At 27.6% G+C, this 20,401-nt stretch overlaps 2 protein-coding genes across 4 annotated transcripts; one reads left to right on the top strand and one right to left on the bottom strand.

Moving 5' to 3' along the window:
- Positions 1 to 254: 254 nt before the first annotated feature.
- LOC107168941 (facilitated trehalose transporter Tret1-like) lies at positions 255 to 13,213 on the bottom strand. Of its 3 annotated transcripts, none has more exons than XM_089216976.1 (5): positions 13,133 to 13,213; positions 12,629 to 12,764; positions 10,986 to 11,171; positions 4,727 to 5,551; positions 255 to 1,650 (listed from the first exon to the last, which is right to left on the bottom strand). In XM_089216976.1, exons 2-5 carry the CDS (start codon positions 12,747 to 12,749, stop codon positions 1,409 to 1,411), a joined length of 1,374 nt encoding a protein of 457 aa, XP_089073102.1. In that variant the 5' UTR covers positions 12,750 to 12,764; positions 13,133 to 13,213; the 3' UTR covers positions 255 to 1,408. The 3 variants fall into 3 exon arrangements, with proteins under 3 accessions (XP_089073102.1, XP_089073101.1, XP_089073100.1); XM_089216975.1 differs by lacking the exon at positions 13,133 to 13,213 and adding an exon at positions 12,890 to 13,080; XM_089216974.1 differs by lacking the exon at positions 13,133 to 13,213 and adding an exon at positions 12,894 to 13,080.
- On the top strand, positions 7,663 to 8,862 carry LOC149060880 (uncharacterized). The gene is made up of 3 exons (XM_089225834.1): positions 7,663 to 7,902; positions 7,962 to 8,460; positions 8,522 to 8,862. The coding sequence occupies exons 1-3, from the start codon at positions 7,663 to 7,665 to the stop codon at positions 8,860 to 8,862; spliced, it is 1,080 nt and encodes a 359-aa protein (XP_089081960.1).
- Positions 13,214 to 20,401: the final 7,188 nt, after the last annotated feature.

Below are 20,401 nucleotides of genomic sequence, written 5' to 3'. Positions count from 1 at the left end.
GCAATATTTCATAAAAAATTATTTATAAAACTAATAATTTTAATCACATAAAAAATTTTTATGTGTTTATATATATATATACTTAATTTTTATAAATTAAGTATATATATATATATATATATATATATAGTAACTCTTTACAAAGAAATAAATCAAAACATTACTTAAACTATGATTTAATACGAAGTACATTATTGGCATAATATAATATGTATGTATAATAATTTTATATTCTATATTAATTATTAATATTTCATAAATTCAGGCCATTAAAGTTGTTATGTGTTCCTCTTTTTTATTTATGAACGTTTATACATAATTTTTTAAATCAGTTCAAATATAATGTATTATACAGTAAATAGTTAGTTAGTTAGATAGTTTTTTTGTTGATCATAACACTTTTTTTTTTTATGCGTGTATTTATTGTTTTATACTATTTACTACCATAGTTGATATTCTACGTTTAATGAAAATTTTGAAAATTTAAAAAAATCCTAATCAAGGTTTAAAAACCGTGATAATTAAAGGACTCCCTGCGAAAAAAATTTAATGTTTTTAAATTTTTCAGGGTAGCCATTTGAAAATTAGTTATTCAATTTATTTCAAAGGAAAATAATTTACATAATGTATCATAGCTTGAAAGGTAATAATCAGATTTGTATAGTTGGTATACTAACATAAATATGTTTCTTCCGTGAAATCCTTTTCAAAAGCAAAAGTGAATTTAATAAATGTTGTGACTTATTTATAGTTGTTGTACGGGATCTTATTGCTGGTAAATTATATTTCAATAAATAATGATAGGGCTTTTATCACGATATAATTGTTACAGTCTTAATAGAAACTGGTATCCATTAAAGCTCTTCAATTGAACAGATAATTAATAAGACAATTAAAGGTCTAAAAATAGTCTTTGAAAGTATATTAATTGATTGAGATTATAAATAACAAAGAAGTGATATAATACCTTATGCTGAATATTATATAATTTTCGTTAAATTAACAAAGTAAAAAATCATGAATAATCGTAATAACTACTGATAAAAGTAAAAATATATATGATTTTCTCACCGTGTAAATAAGCTTATGTTATAAAAAATTTAGCTACCAATAAATAAGTAATAATCTTACATAATATGTGTATGTACATTTTCAGATGCAACTAAAATTGGTTTACTATTAAGATTTATATCACCGAAGGTCACAGTTAATGTTGATTTACAATTATTAAACATTTAAAAACATTTCATCAACATAATTTATAATATATTAGTAGAACTCCTAATAAATCAATATAAATAAAATAATATCTATATGAATCGATGCGCAAATTCAACCACAAAAAAATATAATAAACATGTTTGATTTTCGCAAGTACATAAATTAACGTAGGTACTAAATAGTAGTATTATGGAATTATTAATTTTTTTATTTTCTTCTGAGGTTCAAAATACAACAAGACTTCATCTATAGTTCTCCCTTTAGTTTCAGGCATAATAAATATAGCAAATAACACGTTTAATATACAGAAGAAAGCGAATATTGACCAAACGATTTCCACTCCAAAATTTGAGATCAACGATGGATATATTTTGCAAATCATAAACCACATAACATATCCACATGTCTGAACAACTCCATTCATAACACCTGAAAAAAATATGAACATTATGTACATAAAAAAAAAAAAAAAATTATTACGAACTCTTATAAATAAGACAAATTAATCTAGGCTATAGTAGTTTATGTAGTTATGTATATTGTATAGTATGTACAGTGAAACCTGAATTAACGGACACCTGTATATAACGGACACCTTCTATTACGGACACGGACACTAATATTTTACTCGACAATTTCATAACGGACAAAAATACATACATACTACGTTGATAAGAAACGCAATTAGGACATTAAGTGAAAACACAGATTACGACCAATTACATTATTCATATATACATAATCCATTATTATCCATCACAAGTTGGAAATTACCAAATCGAAGCACAAAAACAAACATCAATAGAATCATTTTTTAAGAAATAATTAATACATTTATATGTAATATGTCATTGTATGTATATGTGTTACATGTAATATAAAAATAATAATTAAAATTAAATTTATATTGTATGTGTATAATATATAATACATATTAATACAGATTACACCTAATACATATTATAAAATAAAAAACAATACTAATGTACGTACAAGTTGTAATTTTTAAAACATTGAAACCTGTCTACAACGGATACCTGTCTATAACGACAATTATTTTGGTCTCGCGACTGTCCGTTATATACAGGTTTCACTGTATAATGTACAAACGATCAAATACTATATAATATTATTTTTTGTAACAATACGTAGGTACATGATTTAATTATGTAAGAAACATTTAGTTATCGTAAGGTAGGTATTAAAATAACTATATGTAATTTATTGAATCTCAAAAACACATGAAATAAGCTTAGGAAAAATCCCGTGATTTTATACTTGGAAATTAAATTTAACTTAGTTAAATGAATAATTGTGGATTGAATACCATTTTCTAGGGAGTTAGTGCCTTCAAGTATGTTACATATAATATTACATGACAAATATATTGTCGTGTCGTTATAATTAATAAACAATGTGGTCAGGTAGAAATATTGATTGATAAATTGGCCTAAATAGAGTGAGGAATTATTTAAAAAATTTTTTAGTAAGAGAAAAAAACTTAAAGCATATTAAAATAACTAGTATCCCTCTTAAATTACATAAGATTTTTTGAAATTCGTTTTATTTTTATATGTAAATGTTTATTGTTTAGTATGTAAAAAAAATCCTGAAAATTATCTACTTTATGATAGAATAAAATGGCCAATCCCTGTAAAGATATTATTTGGCCAATAGTTTGACTCAAGTTTTATGTTTATATGTTAAAATATATTATAATATCTATTTGGCTAATCTACTAAAAATGGTTTGAATAACATTTTATTACATACAGTGAATATAAAAAACTATTTATCGAAACAACGTGACAAAAAGTACTATGATGTAATATATTACGTATAACGTAATAGAACTATAAATTACTATTTATGGTATAAATCCGATGGTTACTTATCAATGATTATATTTTAGATATCAAACATCAATACAATTATAATTAAAAAATTAAAAATACAATTTGTAAATATTATAAGTACATTTTGTAATATTTAAGCTTATAAATAACTACCTATCCCATGCGTTCCCGTTTTAAAAATGAAGTAGTGGTACGCTTGAATATCATCTTAAAAATTAATAGAGGTATATACTCAGTCTCTCCGCGTCCCACCAATTCAACCACTGGATGTAAGTATTATATAGCTGATCATATTAAAATTAACATTGTTTGAAAGTTTTGAAGGTTCTGTTCATATCACATACTAGTTTAAATAAAATTAATATAATTCATTATAATTTTTTATTTATAATCAAAAGTATTCACCAATTCTTAAAAATCAGTGAGTTGAAAAATTTAAAAATTAATATCAGAACGCGAATACCTACGCTTGTTACTAATCAAAATAATGTAATTAATTATAGTGATAAAATCAGATGCAACCACGATGTAAGATATACAAGTAACAGACCAACCGTCAGTTTTTATATTTTATTGACTACATGGCCCAGTCTATCCCAATTGGTGGGACACAGCTTATCTCTAGAATCTAGCTGTTCAACATAAGAAGAATCTAATTAACTAACGCTTTTAGTGAATATGACATGATTTGAATTACAAAATGAACCATTGATAGATTTCATCCACTTCCCAAGATAAATACTTGGGATAAAAAAAAATTAGGGATGGGAATGAAATCTGAATGTCTGAATTATCCAAATATCCGGATATCAAAATTCGGATTTGAATCGAACTCTTATCCGAATTTCCCGAATTATCTGGATTTATGCCGCAGTGGCGTAGCCAGGGGGAGGGCTGAGGGGGCTGCAGCCCCCCGAAATGTTAATAAAATTTAAAAATTATTGTAATGGTCTACAAATATTCAATCAAAAAGTCTTAAATTGTATTTTACTAATTTTAAATTGTCATATTTATGTTGTTAGTTTTCTATAGCTTCGGCCGTGCTAGTAGGTATTTAATGCACCGCTGTGTAAAAAATTGATCAGCCCCCCCGAAAAAAATCCTGGCTACGCCGCTGATTTATGGATTTGTTTTTTATGTGACTTTAGATTCACAATTATTTTCAATGTATGGTTAAATAAATTATTTGACTTTATTATAATGAAAATTTAACAATAAATTAATACTTAAGTTTTATGATATCACAGGTGCTTAAAACGCGTTCGAAATTTGGTATACCTATATTTGAAAATTATGTTATAGAATAAAAATATTATTAGTAGCTATATGAAAATGAGTCATTGAACATCAAAATTGATTTGAATAATCCAGATATTTCTGACCCGCGAAATCTGGATTTATCAAATCCGAATATGCCCACCACTAAAAGAAATACCCTGTTAAGTAACTTGTATTATATTTTAAATATTGAGGCTAAAAGAACTATTTCAGATGATTTCAGTGCTATATAGTGAATAGAATCCAAATGGTAGCTTTACCTTTTTTTATTATAGTCATTTTATTATTCTTTCACTTACCTTATTTTATATATTATAAATCTTAAAAAACTAATATCAATTACATGCGCGAGTTATTGGTGATTATTATTACCTTTTACCGCCATCGGGAAAACTTCACCACATAATATCCAAGGCATGGGCAGAATGGCCAGCAGAGCAAAGAACATAAACATTACGAATGCTATGATGAGCGTCATTGCGAACGGCGGGTCTTGGACACCAGCGAACGTTCTCATGTATGTGACTACTACGATCAACGATACGGCCATACATCCGCCGGAAACCATGACGAGCGTCCGGCGAGGAACGCGGTGCATCGCTGCAAAACCCAGGCCACCCATCACCCGAGCCACGGACAAGAACAGAGAAACAGTGTTGCCGTCCCACGGCACCCTGCAGTCTCGGAGCACATCCATTGAGTAAAACAGCAGCACATATACGCCACTGCCTTGCTGGCAGATGAAGAATGTCAGCGTGATCAACGTTGGCATCCATACTTTACGCCGTAGGAATAGTGACCAGTACGGCAACGAGGCAGCCGTTGCCTGCGCGTTGGCATCCAGTGCCATGACCGAGTTGGGCCGTTCGGCTACAACAGCTGATGATTCCACCACGGTGGACGACTTGTGCATTATGTGGCCCAAGTCTAGCCAACTGTCCACTTCATCTGCCTCGGCTGCCCGGCCCTTGGCCCTGAGCCACATTGGTGGTTCTGGCACCATGAATAACGTAAAAAAATTTACCACGCACAACGCGAGCATGATACTAGATATGACTTGACAGCGGAAGAACATTATCAATATGCATTCCGCCATCATGCCCAGGCCCACGGTCATGGTAACTAGCGTTACGTACAGCGGCCGCAAGTTGGCCGGTGTTACTTCGGAAATGTACAGAAACATGCATGTACTCACCCCTGTTGAGCGAAATTGTTTGAATTAGCTGGAGATATCGTAATCATTTATTTATTTTGAAGGAATTAATAAAATTGAATATTTACATTTACAAGTTGATTGTATATATTATTTTATATATTAGATATTGTATCCTACTATATACACTCAAGAATTAACTTGTAATGAGATAAAGAGACTCCATTACAACAATTAATTAGGCAACTATATATTTTACACCCGTTTTTCAGTTCGTAGCTGATTTTGATAAAAATGGTAACAATAAAAATAATAATATCGATACATTGATATAATTATCCTATTTATCATTACTTAATTTAAATTTAGTATTCCTTTTATTTTATTATTAATTATAAAATTAGTTTGATTGATCTTAAGTTAGTATTATTCTTAGTTTATTATGGATTTTTTTTTACGATTTTTATGATTGATAATTTATTGTAAAACAAGTTATTAATTTATTACAATTATTGGTCAAATATTTAAAGTATTTGAGTATTAATTATTTGTGCTATGTTTGTGATAGTAATATTTATTACTACTATGATAATTGATAAGCATTGATATGCGTTATGTATATTTAGTGTTTTCCAATAGATTTTTATTGGCCAAGCCTCATAAAATTATACCTACTAAAAGAACCTATATTATTACAGATTTTGGTTAAATTTACAACGAGATTTAAAAATACATTTTTTTTTTTAAACCAGCATCTACATAAGTCTATTTTTACTTTGGGAGATGGTTTGTTTGGAACACGTGTATTTAGGTGGAGGATTCGTTTCTAAAAACCTGGGTTGTCACCACGGGTGGCGGCATCCAAATTGCCTCCCAAATTTGGGTAGGTAACCTTTTTTCACTCGAATTTCCTCCTGGTGTTTTCGGAAGAAATACGAGTACCTATACCCAAATAGTCCACTCGAATTGCCTCCCATATAGTATACTTAGATTACCTATCGATAGTTTTGCAGATTATATTATCGATTACATTGATTTCCTTAATGTTCAAAAATAGTAAGCTTAGTATTATATAAAATAATATGTCCCAGGAAGATAAATTTGTCAAATGCAATGTTCTTGTCGACTACTGACTATTAGTAGATAAGTCCATAATCATCGTTCAACACGGTCAGTTTTGTAAATAACAATTACATACAGTATTATAAAAATGAACGTGTTTAGTGTTATTAGTTAAAAAGGCAAAACAATCTTAATTTGTGATGGTTTTTAATTTAGATTTCAAAAAAATTTAGCTAATGACGTTAAACAATGGATATGTACAAAAAAACATATGTTCAGCTTATTTAAAAATTAATAAATGTAATGAAATCCAGTTCGAAAATAGTAAACTTATTCAAAATTTATGTATTGACTATATTTATTATTTTTTCTATATATATATAAAATTGGATACAAAAAATTCGAAATTGCATCAGTTGAGAACGGCTGGGCCGATCTGGCTCAAATTTTTTTTAAATGATAGAGAATGTTGTGGAGCGGGTTTATAACATAAATTATGGACCTAAATCCTGTGAGTTAGAGATTTAGAGACAAAAACTGAGTTACACCGGTGGTGCCCTCTAGCAGATAAAAATAAAAATATAAATATAACATAAATAATAATACAAATATCGATAATAGCAGGGCTTGAAATCGATTAATATCGATAAAAATCGAAAAAAAAATATATTTTTATATTCTGGTTGATATACATTTTTTATTATAGACACTTAGAACTTTAGAGTAAAATAATAATAATAATAATAATAGTTGGCACATTATTCATTTTATTTTGAAACATTATCGTTTTATGTTATTTATGAATTTTTTCAATCAAAAACGACTATTGTTTTTTGGAGAGAATTTTTATGCTTGAATCATGCCTCCTAACAAACATTGGACGGCGTACACGTAATGCAAGACACATTAATGAATTTAGACGTGCTCATAATACACAGGCCCGCGCTGCACAAACGCCGCCTCAAATTCGACAACATGTTAATATAAGAAGAAGAAGTTCAGATGTAGCCTTGAATCGCGCTGCTTTCGAATACGATTCCGCAGTCGCTTACAAAGATCTTTTGTGTGTTGCTATCGGCTCATTATATATCGTATGCCAGCATTGCAAGGCATTGAAGTTTCAATTGGAAACCCCCGGTTATGCTGCGCTGGTGGCAAGGTTAAATTACCAGTTTTAGCTCAACCACCAGAGCCATTGTATTCGTTTCTCTATGGAAATATAATCCAATCAAAACATTTGCTGGCGAATACACAAAAATATAACGGAAGTTTTCAAATGACGTCATTTGGATCAGAAGTTATTGAACAACCAAGCTACAACCCGAGTTATAAGGTAAAGGCGTTTGTAATAATAACACATTTTTTTTTACAAATGACCATTTAAATATTCAGATTCAAGGACAAATTCACCATCAAGCAAGCGCTTTGTTACCACAACCAAACGAAGATCATAAGTTCCTTCAGATATATTTCGTTGGTAATTCGGAAAACGAACTAGAACAGCGGTGTGCAATTTTTCCTGCGAATAAACGTGAAATAATCGGACAATTGCAAATTCTTCTGCATGAGCATAATCAATTGGTCAGAATGTTCAAAACCGCATTGGACACAATGCATTCTGACGACCACAAAATCATTATCAGAGCAGACAAAAGACCCTCTGGAAGCCATGAAAGACAATTCAATGCTCCCAATATCAATGAAGTCGCAGTGGTGATTGTTGGCAAAAATGTGGCATCACGCGATATTGTTCTTAAGCGTCGCGATGGTGGACAATTGCAGCGCGTGTACGAGACTCATCGGCCATATGATGCACTTCAATACCCGTTGATGTTCTGTCGAGGACAGAATGGCTATCACTTAAATATAAAGATGGTCAACCAAATGACAGGTTTGTTTACAGGTCATCATTTCTTTTTCATACTATAACTAAGTTTGAATTCATATTTCAGGAGAAGAAACGAATAAAAATGTCAGCTCAATGAATTTTTATGCATATCGATTGATGATTCGACAAGATGTTTACAATCATCTATTAAGACAACGGCTGGCGCTTGGTAATGGACACATTCCGATTGATGTTTTGACTGGATTAATATCGTTTCCGGCAAATTTTTGTGAGTTCACATCGTCGAAGGAAGAACTCATTACAAAAGTGTTCCCAAGCATTGAGGTCAATTATAACAATCTTGATTGGATGAGTGAACGGGCAATACTAGCAGCGAGGAATAAGGACGTCGATAGCTTGAATTTTACAATTCAGAGTAAAATTGCTGGAATACAAATCCGTTGACAGCACGACCGACGAAAACGAAGTGGTCAACTATCCGACAGAATTTTTGAACTCGCTTAATGTGCCAGGAACTCCACCACATAATTTACAGGTAAAAGTGGGATCGATCATAATTATGTTGCGGAATCTAAATCCTCCTAAATTGTGTAATGGTACACGATTGTCCGTCAAGAAACTGATGAACAGTGTAATACAATCAACGATCATCAAGAGCAACTTCAAAGGGGAGGAAGTCTTTATCCCACGAATTCTGATCATTCCAACAGATCTTCCATTTCAGTTTAAGCGGATTCAGTTTCCCGTTAGATTGGCTATTGCGATGACAATCAATAAATCGCAAGGCCAATCGTTGGAAGTCTGTGGGATCAATTTGGAATTTCCATGTTTTTCGCACGGGCAGCTGTACGTTGCCAGTTCGCGTGTTGGAAAACCGTCATCGTTGTTTTTTTTGCACCAGAAAACAAAACGAAAAACATTGTTTATCGAAATGCAATATATTGATTTCTGTAACAATTCATTACAATGGAATACTTGAATTTTATTATCAATCTAGACTTTATTTGAAGGCGTTAAGTTCACCGGGTCAACTTAATTTTAAAAAAAAATTTAGGCAAAACAACGTTTGCCGGGTCAGCTAGTTATTATTAATTTTTATTACAGCTGTCAGTCTATTTATCAAAATATTTATAGTTTTTTTTTTTTTTTTAATTTTTCTATGGCATTTTTCGTATCGTCAAAACTATAATATTATGTATTGACTTTTAATTTATTTTATTATTACTGCTAAGTCAGTCTATTTAATAAAATATTATAATTATACATATATAATAAAAAGTTTTTTCACACACTTATTACTATATCTACAAAATTTTATCATTATTTGGTTTGGTAAATTAAAAATTGACAAGTCTAGACTTATATAGTATTATTCACAAATATATAAGCTCTTTTACATGAGATACGTTCTTAATGCATATTTTTGATAAACTTCAAATTAAAAATGTTAACATTTAGTCTCTTAGTTGTCAAAATATTGATACTAAGGATAACAGACCTTAAAAATAGTATAAAAAAATTAAATTCCTAATTAAAATTATGCTGGGATCATTTTTTACAAATACCTTATCAATAAAATGTTCAAATCAACCCCAAACCCATCATGTACAACAATATCATACTATTCGTATTTAATATGCAAAATAAAATTACTCAAAAACTACTTATTTGAATTTGGAATCAGGTATTTCAATTTTTTTAGAAAAATGTTGTGATAAATAATTCAGTGTAGAAAATAGTGAGGGTGTTATCATTTGTAAAATAAAAATTTGTACCACCATAGGATACTCTTTAAGTAGTTCAAAAAATATGATGAATTTGAAAATATGGTTTTGAGTATATTTAAAATTGGATTTTTAATAACTGCATTATTGAAGAAAAAAATGAGAAGTGAGCATACTTAATGAATTACCCTGTATATTAACACTTTTGTTATTTCGTTAGAATATCGAATAGAAATTATTGAGCGTTTTATTTAATTACTATAAGTCAAAACTTTTCAGATTTATTTTTCTATAAAATTACAATATTATTTACTTAAAGAATATATAGAAATGTCAATAAAAAGATCCACGGAATTTATCAACTATCCCTATATTATAAGACCCATAAAATGTGAAACAAATGTAAATATTTACTTTTTCTTCTATAGTGATATTCATCTTGATAAATTATGCACATTCTCCCTTACTGTAATTTAACGAAAATGGAACTGTGATAATGGCTCAGTAAAATATTTAGGGATAACTTATTGTAACAAAATATGTTATTTTGACTTATATAAAATATCTTAAACACACATATTAACGAAAACCCAATCCAAGGTAATCAATATTATATATTATATATATATTAATATTGTAATATTGTACTTGTAACATCATAAAAATATTAAGTTTATTGTCACAATAGATTAAATAATTAAAGCAATATTGAAGCATTAGTGATAAAATCTGTACAAGACACATTATGTTTTATATCAATGGAAATATTTTAGTCATACATTTTTGAATTTTATTTTGTTATGGTTATTATAAAATTTAGAAATAAAACATTTTAAAACTCACCAAATGGGATGCCTAGGATAATTTTTCCAATTAGAAGTGCGGTATAAGAGTTAGCAAATGTAATTATTAGCCAACTTAAAGCCATAGGTACGTAGAAAATTTGAATAGTTTTTCTTCTACCGAATTTGTCAGTTAGTATTCCAATCATGAGTAAGCCGATCGGACATATAAGTACTGTAATACTTGCTGAAATAAATTGTAAATATATAGTTCATTATAGTTAGTAAAAGCATAAATCATAGTATTATATTTTTTATTAAATTCAAAACAATATTAAACTATTCAAATTGAAATAAGAAAGTTGAGAATATTTGTGAATGGAAATAGTTATCCATCTGAACTGAGTGTAGACTATAAATTGTTGACTTAATATAGTGTATCTATATTTTCTATTTAGAACATATTTTAAATGACAAGATCGAGATGTTTTCTCTATACGATAATTTAATCATAATAATAAATTATGTAGAAATAGCTCAAAAAGGTTATTGAAAACATAAAACCGACACATCTTATCCAGAAGTAAGATTTGTATTTTTTTAGTTTTCTTAATAACTACTGATGTAATAATATATTTTGTATAAGTATCACATTTAATAAATGGGAATTATTATTTATTAATAATAAATTAGATAGTAGTACATTGTGAGATACCCAGTTGAGAGCCTAAAGATAGATCAGTTATATTTTTAAGGGATAATATATGTGTTTATATGTGATTCTTTATTATTTTTTTTTAATACTTTTTAAAATAGATTTCAAAGTATTTCAAATGCCTTCTAGAAATTATTTGATCATTGGCTTAAAAATTAGGCTCTTAAAGGGTTTTTGTTTTTCCATTATTCTCAAGAAGTAGGTACCAACTATATAAATCATCTGCTAGAAAATAGTCATAAGTTTGAAGCATTTCTACATCCCTAAAAATTTATCATAAAAAATAAGCGATACACTTGTCATTGTACCTAAAACCAATAAACTCATGTTATCTAAACATTTGATTGATAAATTACATTTAACTTAGAGACAAAGAGTCGTGCAAAAGTTAATTATTTAGGATAGAGATATAGGAGGTATTTCAACTTTATTTTAATACATTTTCATAATGGTCTTGAGTTATTTTGGAACTTAATTATTATATAAATAGTTACATAATAACTTGAAGTTGAAAAAAGATGTTAAATCACTTCAAGATATAGAACTAAAATTTTAAATTTCAAACTAACCAACCTCATGCAAAATAAAAAAAAACAAATTGTCAAGTTTTTCGAGTTAAAGATATCAAGGTTCGAGCTATCATGACTTGACAGTATTAGAATTTTCAGAGCCAGTTGTTTATTTTATGCCATTATACCACATACACATGTAACATAAGACAGTATAACTTTAAATTTTAAATAGTGCATATTTGATAATATAATACCTATTCCATGTGGGATACCTACAACATTGATCCAAAATTATTGTAAACAATAATTCTATATTAAAGTATTTGAATACATGTTTTAATTTAATTCTACTCAAATACCTATCGCTATGGTTTTTATATGGCTTAAAGATTACAATATATTATAATTTATAAATAACTTTAAGACATTAGGTATTAAAGTAATACTATTATGATAAATGTCCAATAATCCACATACTTATCCAAGATTCCTCCTCGACACTTAAATGTATTGTTGATGTAGATTCTCGAAATTCTGCCAGAAGTGAAGATGTAAATGAATACGAACAGCCAATCAGAAATTGAGGAAAGCATATCATGATGGAACAAAATATCTAAATGTACCACAAAATTTAAAATAAGATGAGAATAATAATATCATCTTATACTGTATATCAAATATACATCTTAAAAATTGTATTATAATTATAAATATATGATTTTGTTGTTTTATTTATACCCACAAGTTTTAAATGACATTTTAATAGTACGTGTTTCATTTTTCAAAAAAAAAAAAAAAAAAAAGTGAATAGTAATTAATTTATATTTTTTACAACTAATATAGCTTTTTAAATAATAGATTTTAGTTTATATTAAAACTAACTAGTTTTGGCACGCTGGTAAGTTGGGTATGAATCAACTTAACATTCAGAATGTAGCCAAGTTATAAGTATAAATTCGTAGTCGTTAAATAATTATATACCTGTATAAAAATTTGATTGGTTATCAGTTAGGCCACTCGATAGAAATACGTAAATCTTACACATTGAAAACAAAGCAGATTATTCATTTTAATCTTTGATACAGGGTGGAAAACACGAGAAAATATAGATGAAATACATCAGTTTTCTATGTTTCTTCTAAAATATATATAGATAAACAATACTATATGGAAATAACATAATATTTAACAAACCTACAATACACATCGCCTGAACGTATTTTGTGGATTATTTTATTTAAATTATGATTATTTTTGCATCAAGTACCTCATCGAGATTTGTTATCTGCTTAATATTCATAATAGAGTATCTACATTATTACAATATTTTACACAGCCACTAACACAATGAAGAGCTTTAGGTAAATATTAGAGATAATATAATAATAATTACTATTGTCCATTTGAATCGTAATAGTATACACACATGATTAATGATGTAACATTTATTATTTTTTTTCACGTACCTGCCAATTCCGCAACAGCTAATATAATGTATAAACATTTTCCACTTGAATGTCAGCTGCAAGTAGTAGGTGCCCATAACGTATTATATATATTATCTATATTCTATACTATACGTGAATTAGAGTGTCAATGCGCCTATACGGCTATACAATATATATTTTTATCTTTATGGAAATAATCGTTTAATTTTGATCTCAACAAGACACAAATTAATATGGCCAAGAGACATTATCATTTGAATAAAAATAAAAATAATACGTACGAAAAAAATACATAATTCAGTGGTTGTATCAATTGCCAATAGATTCCAAAAAAGCAAACATATTTTTTCTGTTGAATTTTTCAAATATAGATTCGGAAAGATCGTGTATTATTATTAAAGCTTATCATCTAATTACATAGTAGACTCGCAATAATATAAAACTTGATTACTTGAAAATCTAAATTTTTTGTTATATCTTGCTTGGTTAGATTATAACTTCAATTTAGTTACTTCTAATAACATATAATATCTTAAATACATTATTTATCTTCCTTCGACTTCGAGTTATTGTGACTAAAGTGTATTATAAAAAAAAAAAAAAAAAAAAAAATGATAAATCATATAATAATAATCATAGTATTTGAATACTTATTGTCATGTTTATCATAAAGTGTAGTTTCACGGATCACAGCCCAATAATAAAATAAATTACTACTACCTATAATATATATTAAACAAAAAGTAATACTGTAAATCATATAAATTGCAATTTGCAGCTTAGATAAGTCGAAAAACAAATAAAAAACTCAAATTGTATTCATATATAATGTTATGAAAATAGATTATAAAAATAAGTAGGAGCCTATATTGATAAACCTTGTTCTAATAAAATATGTTTATATATTATATTTATATATTTTTCTTATGAAAAAAATATTTTAAACAATTCGTATTTTCATTAAAAATCTGTCAAAACATTATACACAATTTGTTGATATGGAAGTCATTATTTTCCATTATAATAAAAACTTTGATAATTATTTGTTTGAGTCTGTTGATAGAAATTATGTGATTGAACTAATAAATACTTAAAAGGAAAAGAAAGCTTTGGGTTTTGATAATTTATCAGCAAAACTTATAAAAATACAACATCATTCAAGTATCCTTTAAGTAAGTTTAAAAAAAGAAATATTTTCTTTACAGTTTGAAATAGCATTAAGCCACGTCTTAAAAATAGTACAAAACAATTTAAGTATCAAAGCATAAATATACTATCATATAGGTACATTGACATCAATGGTTTGCAATTTCATCAAGATCCTGGAGAAATGATTACAATTTAGATGTTAATAATCTTATTACATTTAAGCTTCTCTCAAAAAATAAATTTGAGTTTGATGTAGTCTAACAACGATGTTTCAATTATGTTGATGATGAAATAGACAATCTATCTAAATGTTTTTACTATGCGCTCGATGATATTGTAAAATAACAATAAATTACAGTTTTTAGATTTTGATAAAAGCTCTTGATACTGCGGACCATAAATAATTAAGAGTTATTTTACGTCTCATTTTGTAACCATAAAAATAGTTTAAAATAGATTTCAAGCAATGGAATAACTCAAAAGATCATTTTTAAGAATACTGTAATATAGAAATATAGGTAATAAATATAAAACCAATTATAGCAAACCTCGGGACAGTGTAGTACTTGGATCAATTTTGCTTCTTATTTAGATAAACACTCAACAGCTTTATGTGATTTTTAAATGGGTGGTTAAAAATAGTTACGCTTATAAGACATGTTAATTGTTTTCGGATGATTGGTATACACTGACAATGAATATTTGGCAAATAAAAATTAAAACTAAAACAAATAAACAGTAAATATTGATAAAACAATTTTTTTAATTTTTTCGATGATGATATTTGTTAGTACCAGTGGTGGTTTTGATCTAATCTAACTTCAAGAGAGAGGGATGGTTCAAAATATCAACCACACACCCCTCTATATGTATAGGTTATAAATGGCAGTGGTCAACATTTTTTTTACCTTCAAAATGTATACATTTGTATCATTATAAATAGTTATTATAATAGTAATTAGTATTATAGTTCATTATAAATAGATTCAATTTTTTATTTTTAATAATAATCTTTGTGATTAATTTTATAATATTTTGTGGTAGGCAAAGTTTCGTTCTAAGAGGTCACCACATTTCTGGGCCACTGAATATAGATAAACCATTAATAAATGAAGGCAATTTTAGGTTATTGTTAAGATTTTTCACAAGGCTACTACTACTTTATCTGATGGTAAAAGTTTTAAGTTAGTCAGAGCAAATGCTCAACATTTCACCTAGAAAATTCTAAATAAAATAGTTCATATTATTTATTTTGATATTATTACTTCAAAAACTGTAAAAAAAAATGTATCACTGTTGCAATTACAAAGACTTATCACTGTAGTGTGGGAAATATCATCATCAGTATTAGATTCAATAAACAGTCAAATTACCAACCTCGTTATTATCATTAGGTACTTAACTGAATTGATATCGAAGTGCTGAGTGAAAGTGGGCATATTTGATTGTTTTGACGTATTGTTGTACATGTATTATATTATATGCGTATATAGATAGGGCGTATTTATTATTAAAAGTTATAGGTTATATTAATGTAGGTCGATATTGTTAAAAAATAGCAACACTTATTTTAAAGTAAAAAATTTAAAGTACCTAGGTACTGAGAACCCTGAATTATTTTGACCTTTTAGAAGTAAGAACTATAGAATCGATTTCCTACTAGAACAGGTATTGAATTTAAAAGTATAATTTGAATGTGAGTCGTGTTATGTTAGATACCTAATGGCCTAAATAGTCCTGATAGAGTCAGATATTATGTATTATATATATTATAATGCTATTCATTATTATTTATTGTACTGTAAGAGACTTCAGGTTAAGATTAGCCTCCATTGTTACAATAAGTTGTTTTTATCTATAGTACCTACCAGAAATGCAGAAATAGAAATGCTAGAGCAAGTCCCCTCCCCGTATTTCCTATTAGAGATTTGAAAAGTAAAGCATCACATAATTTTAAAATTAATCATAAACACATTCACAGGTTTGCAACAATTTTAAAAAATACTGAGCACTTTTACGCCGATTGTCATAGTAGTTTAGTAGGGATTTAAAATTATATTCATCTAAATACAATATAGGACTTGGAATATTTGAGTAATATTATAGTAATTATGTTTAATTATATATAATTCATTGTATAGCGTGTAGATAATAATTTAACTATTTGACTGAATTTTTTTTAATAAAACAATGTTTACATTAATATGGTCTTACTAGTCGATCAAGTACTCGAAATAGTCTCACTCAACACAACATTTCCGATTAAGTGTGATTTAATTTACCACACACATTTTCATACTTAATAGCTAATTTTATTATAGGTATTATGTCATATAATAACATTTGATGTCTACAATTCATACAACTCATCAATTATAATATCTAGCACGTGATTAAGTATTATATCACCCATACGGAATAAGTAGGTATTTATTTATTTCAATAAATAATGTTCAGAAATTGTGAATATTAATGATTAGAAATCAAATAATTTCTAAACTGACACGCGTGACTTCTTTTAAAATTGATATATATATCTATCATTAAGCTGTTCATATATACCTATACAATAATCCTAATATTCTGCTTGAATAATCAATCTGAAATTTAACAAAGACAGTAATCTATGAGGATCAATTGATAATATTATTTCTTGAACATTGATTTACAATTAAAATATCTAAAAAGACATATAACATTATCTTTTTTACTTTTTACTTTTTACACGTTAATTAAAAATATGGACTGTACCTACATACTCTATATAGTATATGGCCGCTAACAATGGTTTTCTAGTGCATATGTTTTTTTTAAAAGATTAACGAGTAATTTCAGTAAATGTACTACGCAGGTATATACCTACTCTGTTACAATGTCGAATGGGTATTCATTAAAATTCAAGCTAGTTAACGCTTCAATTACTGTACAGCCTATAAAATATATACCTAATATATTACTATGCAATCTAAGGATGTGGATCAAATTTCAATTTTCAAGGACCCAAACTAGAATTTAAATTTATTTTGATGTATAAAATAAATCGTATTATACATTTATAATATTAGCATCGAACTTTATTTTTATCAAACGGTTTAAGTAGGTATTAATTTCCAATGAACTCCGAACCGATTAAATTTCACAACTCATCCGCTCTTAAATAGGTATAATAAGTTTAACATATTTTATTGAACATTCTTAGTGATGTTTAGAATAAAACGATAAAACATTCCGATTGATGAGTACACACGGTGTTCATAATTGAAAAATGTACGAACTGGAACGCTTGAAAAATCAATATGCCTATGATATTAAATTTAAATTTAAATTATTTTAATTTATGTTTAAAATAGAATATAAACACAAAAATGAGGATCAATGTTATGAAAAAGATTTGAAATATCTTACAAGAGTGCAGAAAGTACGAGTTCTGGACAAATGTGGTATGATTAGACGATGGCGGTAAAAACTCTTATACAGGGTGCTTCTGAAATGGTTGAGGAAACTAGTTATGCGTACTCAGTATGATGACCCAATGAAGATTTTTTTGAAATTTTTTTTCACTCTTCAAAATCTGAGTTTATTCATCTTATTTTTAGAACATTATCTTAAATGTGAAAATTAACACTAAAGTTGAATTTTTTGCAAAATTCTCCTACAATTCGAGGCGTCGCTTCATTTTTACGCTTGTCCGTGTTTTTCACGCTCGAATCGCCGACTAAGAAAAAAATAGTGTGGCACATCGATTCGTATAAAAAAACTACACGCTAAATATTTGGTGATAGTTATTTATTGTCATTTAACATACATGATTAAATTGGTGCATTATTTTACATTGTCAACTAATAAAAATAACTAATACAACTATATAATGTTAACAGAGTTGTAATGGATCGAATTTAAATTAGGTATATGTTTTAGATGTACAGGTAATAGAATATGGTAACTTGTATCCGCAATGTCATAAGTCATAAGTTAGAGATAAGTTAAACTAACTATTTGTGTACAATTTGTGTTTCTATTTATACTGAAATTCCAATTTTTGGATATTGCAGTAACATAATTATTTTGACTTGATAGGATACACATTTCATTTTGTACTTATGGTAAATGACCACAAATAACTATCACCAATGTTTACCTTGTAGTTTTCTCATACGAATCGACTTGTCACACCATTTTTTTTTTTTAGTCGGCGATTCGAGCGTGAAAAACGCGCGACAAGCGTAAAAATGATGTGACACCTCGATTCGTATGAGAATTTTGCAAAAAATTCAACATGAGTGTTGATTTTCACATTTAAGATAATATTCTAACAATAAGATGAATAAACCCAGATTTTATAAGATTGAAAAAAAATTTCAAAAAATCTTCATTGAGTCATCACACTGAGTACGCATATATTAGTTATCATAACCATTTCAGAAACACCCTGTATATAGGGTAGTAGAAGCCAAAAGAAGAATAAGAATAAAATAATATATTGAAACAAAGATTATATTATATGTTGTTATTGTACTCAATTTAATAATTGCAATTTGCATGCATTAAATTTTTTTTGAATTATGTATATATTTTACTCAAATTCTAATTTAAATATTTACAAATTAGTAATTAAAATGAACAACTATATTTTGATTAAGTTATTTTTTTTTTAATAACATTAATATAAAAGCGTTTAATTTTATAAAAAAACAACGTGATACTGACCAAATTAAATTTTTAAGTAAAGTTTCTGAACATTACCAATGCGACGATGTGTTTATCAATCGTGTTTTATATTTTAATCATATACTTAGGTAATTGTATTAACGTCATACAAACTACAATTCGTCTTATAGATTAGGTAAGGTGAAGTTTATTACTTACTATTTAATAATGTAAACACTTTAGTGAGATGTCAACAAAAAATGAATAAATCCCAAAGATATATATTGTAAACAATAGGTACACTTCATGAGTATAATATTATAGTAATAACTAATATTATTAAATATATTTTCTTAACGAAACAACTATATAGAGATATGATTAATATGTACACGATCTGCTATTATTTAATATTTTGATGTTACCTATTATAAATTATAATGAAAATATAAATATGTATTTTTAGTAATTTTAAAATGGCATGTAATTTATTGAAATAACAAATTTTGTAAAAAAAATTTAAAAACTGCATATTATATCTTAAAAGGTCATAATCATATTAAGTTACAGCAAGACAACATTTTAAAGGTTTTAATTTTTTTTTTCTGAGGTCATTAGTGTTTTTTTTATCTTAAGGATTACGATTGGTACGGTTGGAACTATTTATGCAGTCGGTTAGAAACACGTAACAAAAATTTGACTTTAAGATCCCGGGTGGTTATACCAATCCGGAAACAAGTGGAATCATAAGCTGGTGCTAGAGACTACATTAAGACACGATTTATGACTGAAATCCGTATACTATCATGCCACACCAAACCATAAGTTAGTTTATTGTATCGATTATTAAAACATGAATTAATACATAAGAGCCAACAAGAACTCAATTGATATGAGTGATAAATTATATAATACTATTTATTATAGGTTGGTTAGGTACCTAATTAACACGGTTTGTAAACCTTGGTTGATAATTCATTCATTATAAATATTTTCTGTGTATAAT

This window comes from Diuraphis noxia, unplaced genomic scaffold (genome assembly GCF_037042655.1).
Source record: "Diuraphis noxia isolate RWA-SAM2 unplaced genomic scaffold, SU_Dnox_SAM2 contig0001, whole genome shotgun sequence".
Classification (NCBI taxonomy): domain Eukaryota; kingdom Metazoa; phylum Arthropoda; class Insecta; order Hemiptera; family Aphididae; genus Diuraphis; species Diuraphis noxia.
Note: the sequence above shows the minus strand (reverse complement) of the source record. Positions and strands in the feature narration are given on the sequence as shown.

Bases quoted from the DNA above. Each gene is read 5' to 3' on its own strand.
- LOC149060880 (XM_089225834.1), top strand. From the start codon at position 7,663: ATGCCAGCATTGCAAGGCATTGAAGTTTCAATTGGAAACCCCCGGTTA. The intron at 7,903-7,961 runs GTAAAGGCGTTT...TTAAATATTCAG, and splicing joins GCTACAACCCGAGTTATAAG to ATTCAAGGACAAATTCACCA. The intron at 8,461-8,521 runs GTTTGTTTACAG...TTCATATTTCAG, and splicing joins GATGGTCAACCAAATGACAG to GAGAAGAAACGAATAAAAAT.
- LOC107168941 (XM_089216974.1), bottom strand. From the start codon at position 12,929: ATGAAACACGTACTATTAAAATGTCATTTAAAACTT. The intron at 12,765-12,893 runs GTGGGTATAAAT...TGGTACATTTAG, and splicing joins TAAAATGTCATTTAAAACTT to ATATTTTGTTCCATCATGAT. The intron at 11,172-12,628 runs GTATGTGGATTA...AATTTATTTCAG, and splicing joins CGAGGAGGAATCTTGGATAA to CAAGTATTACAGTACTTATA.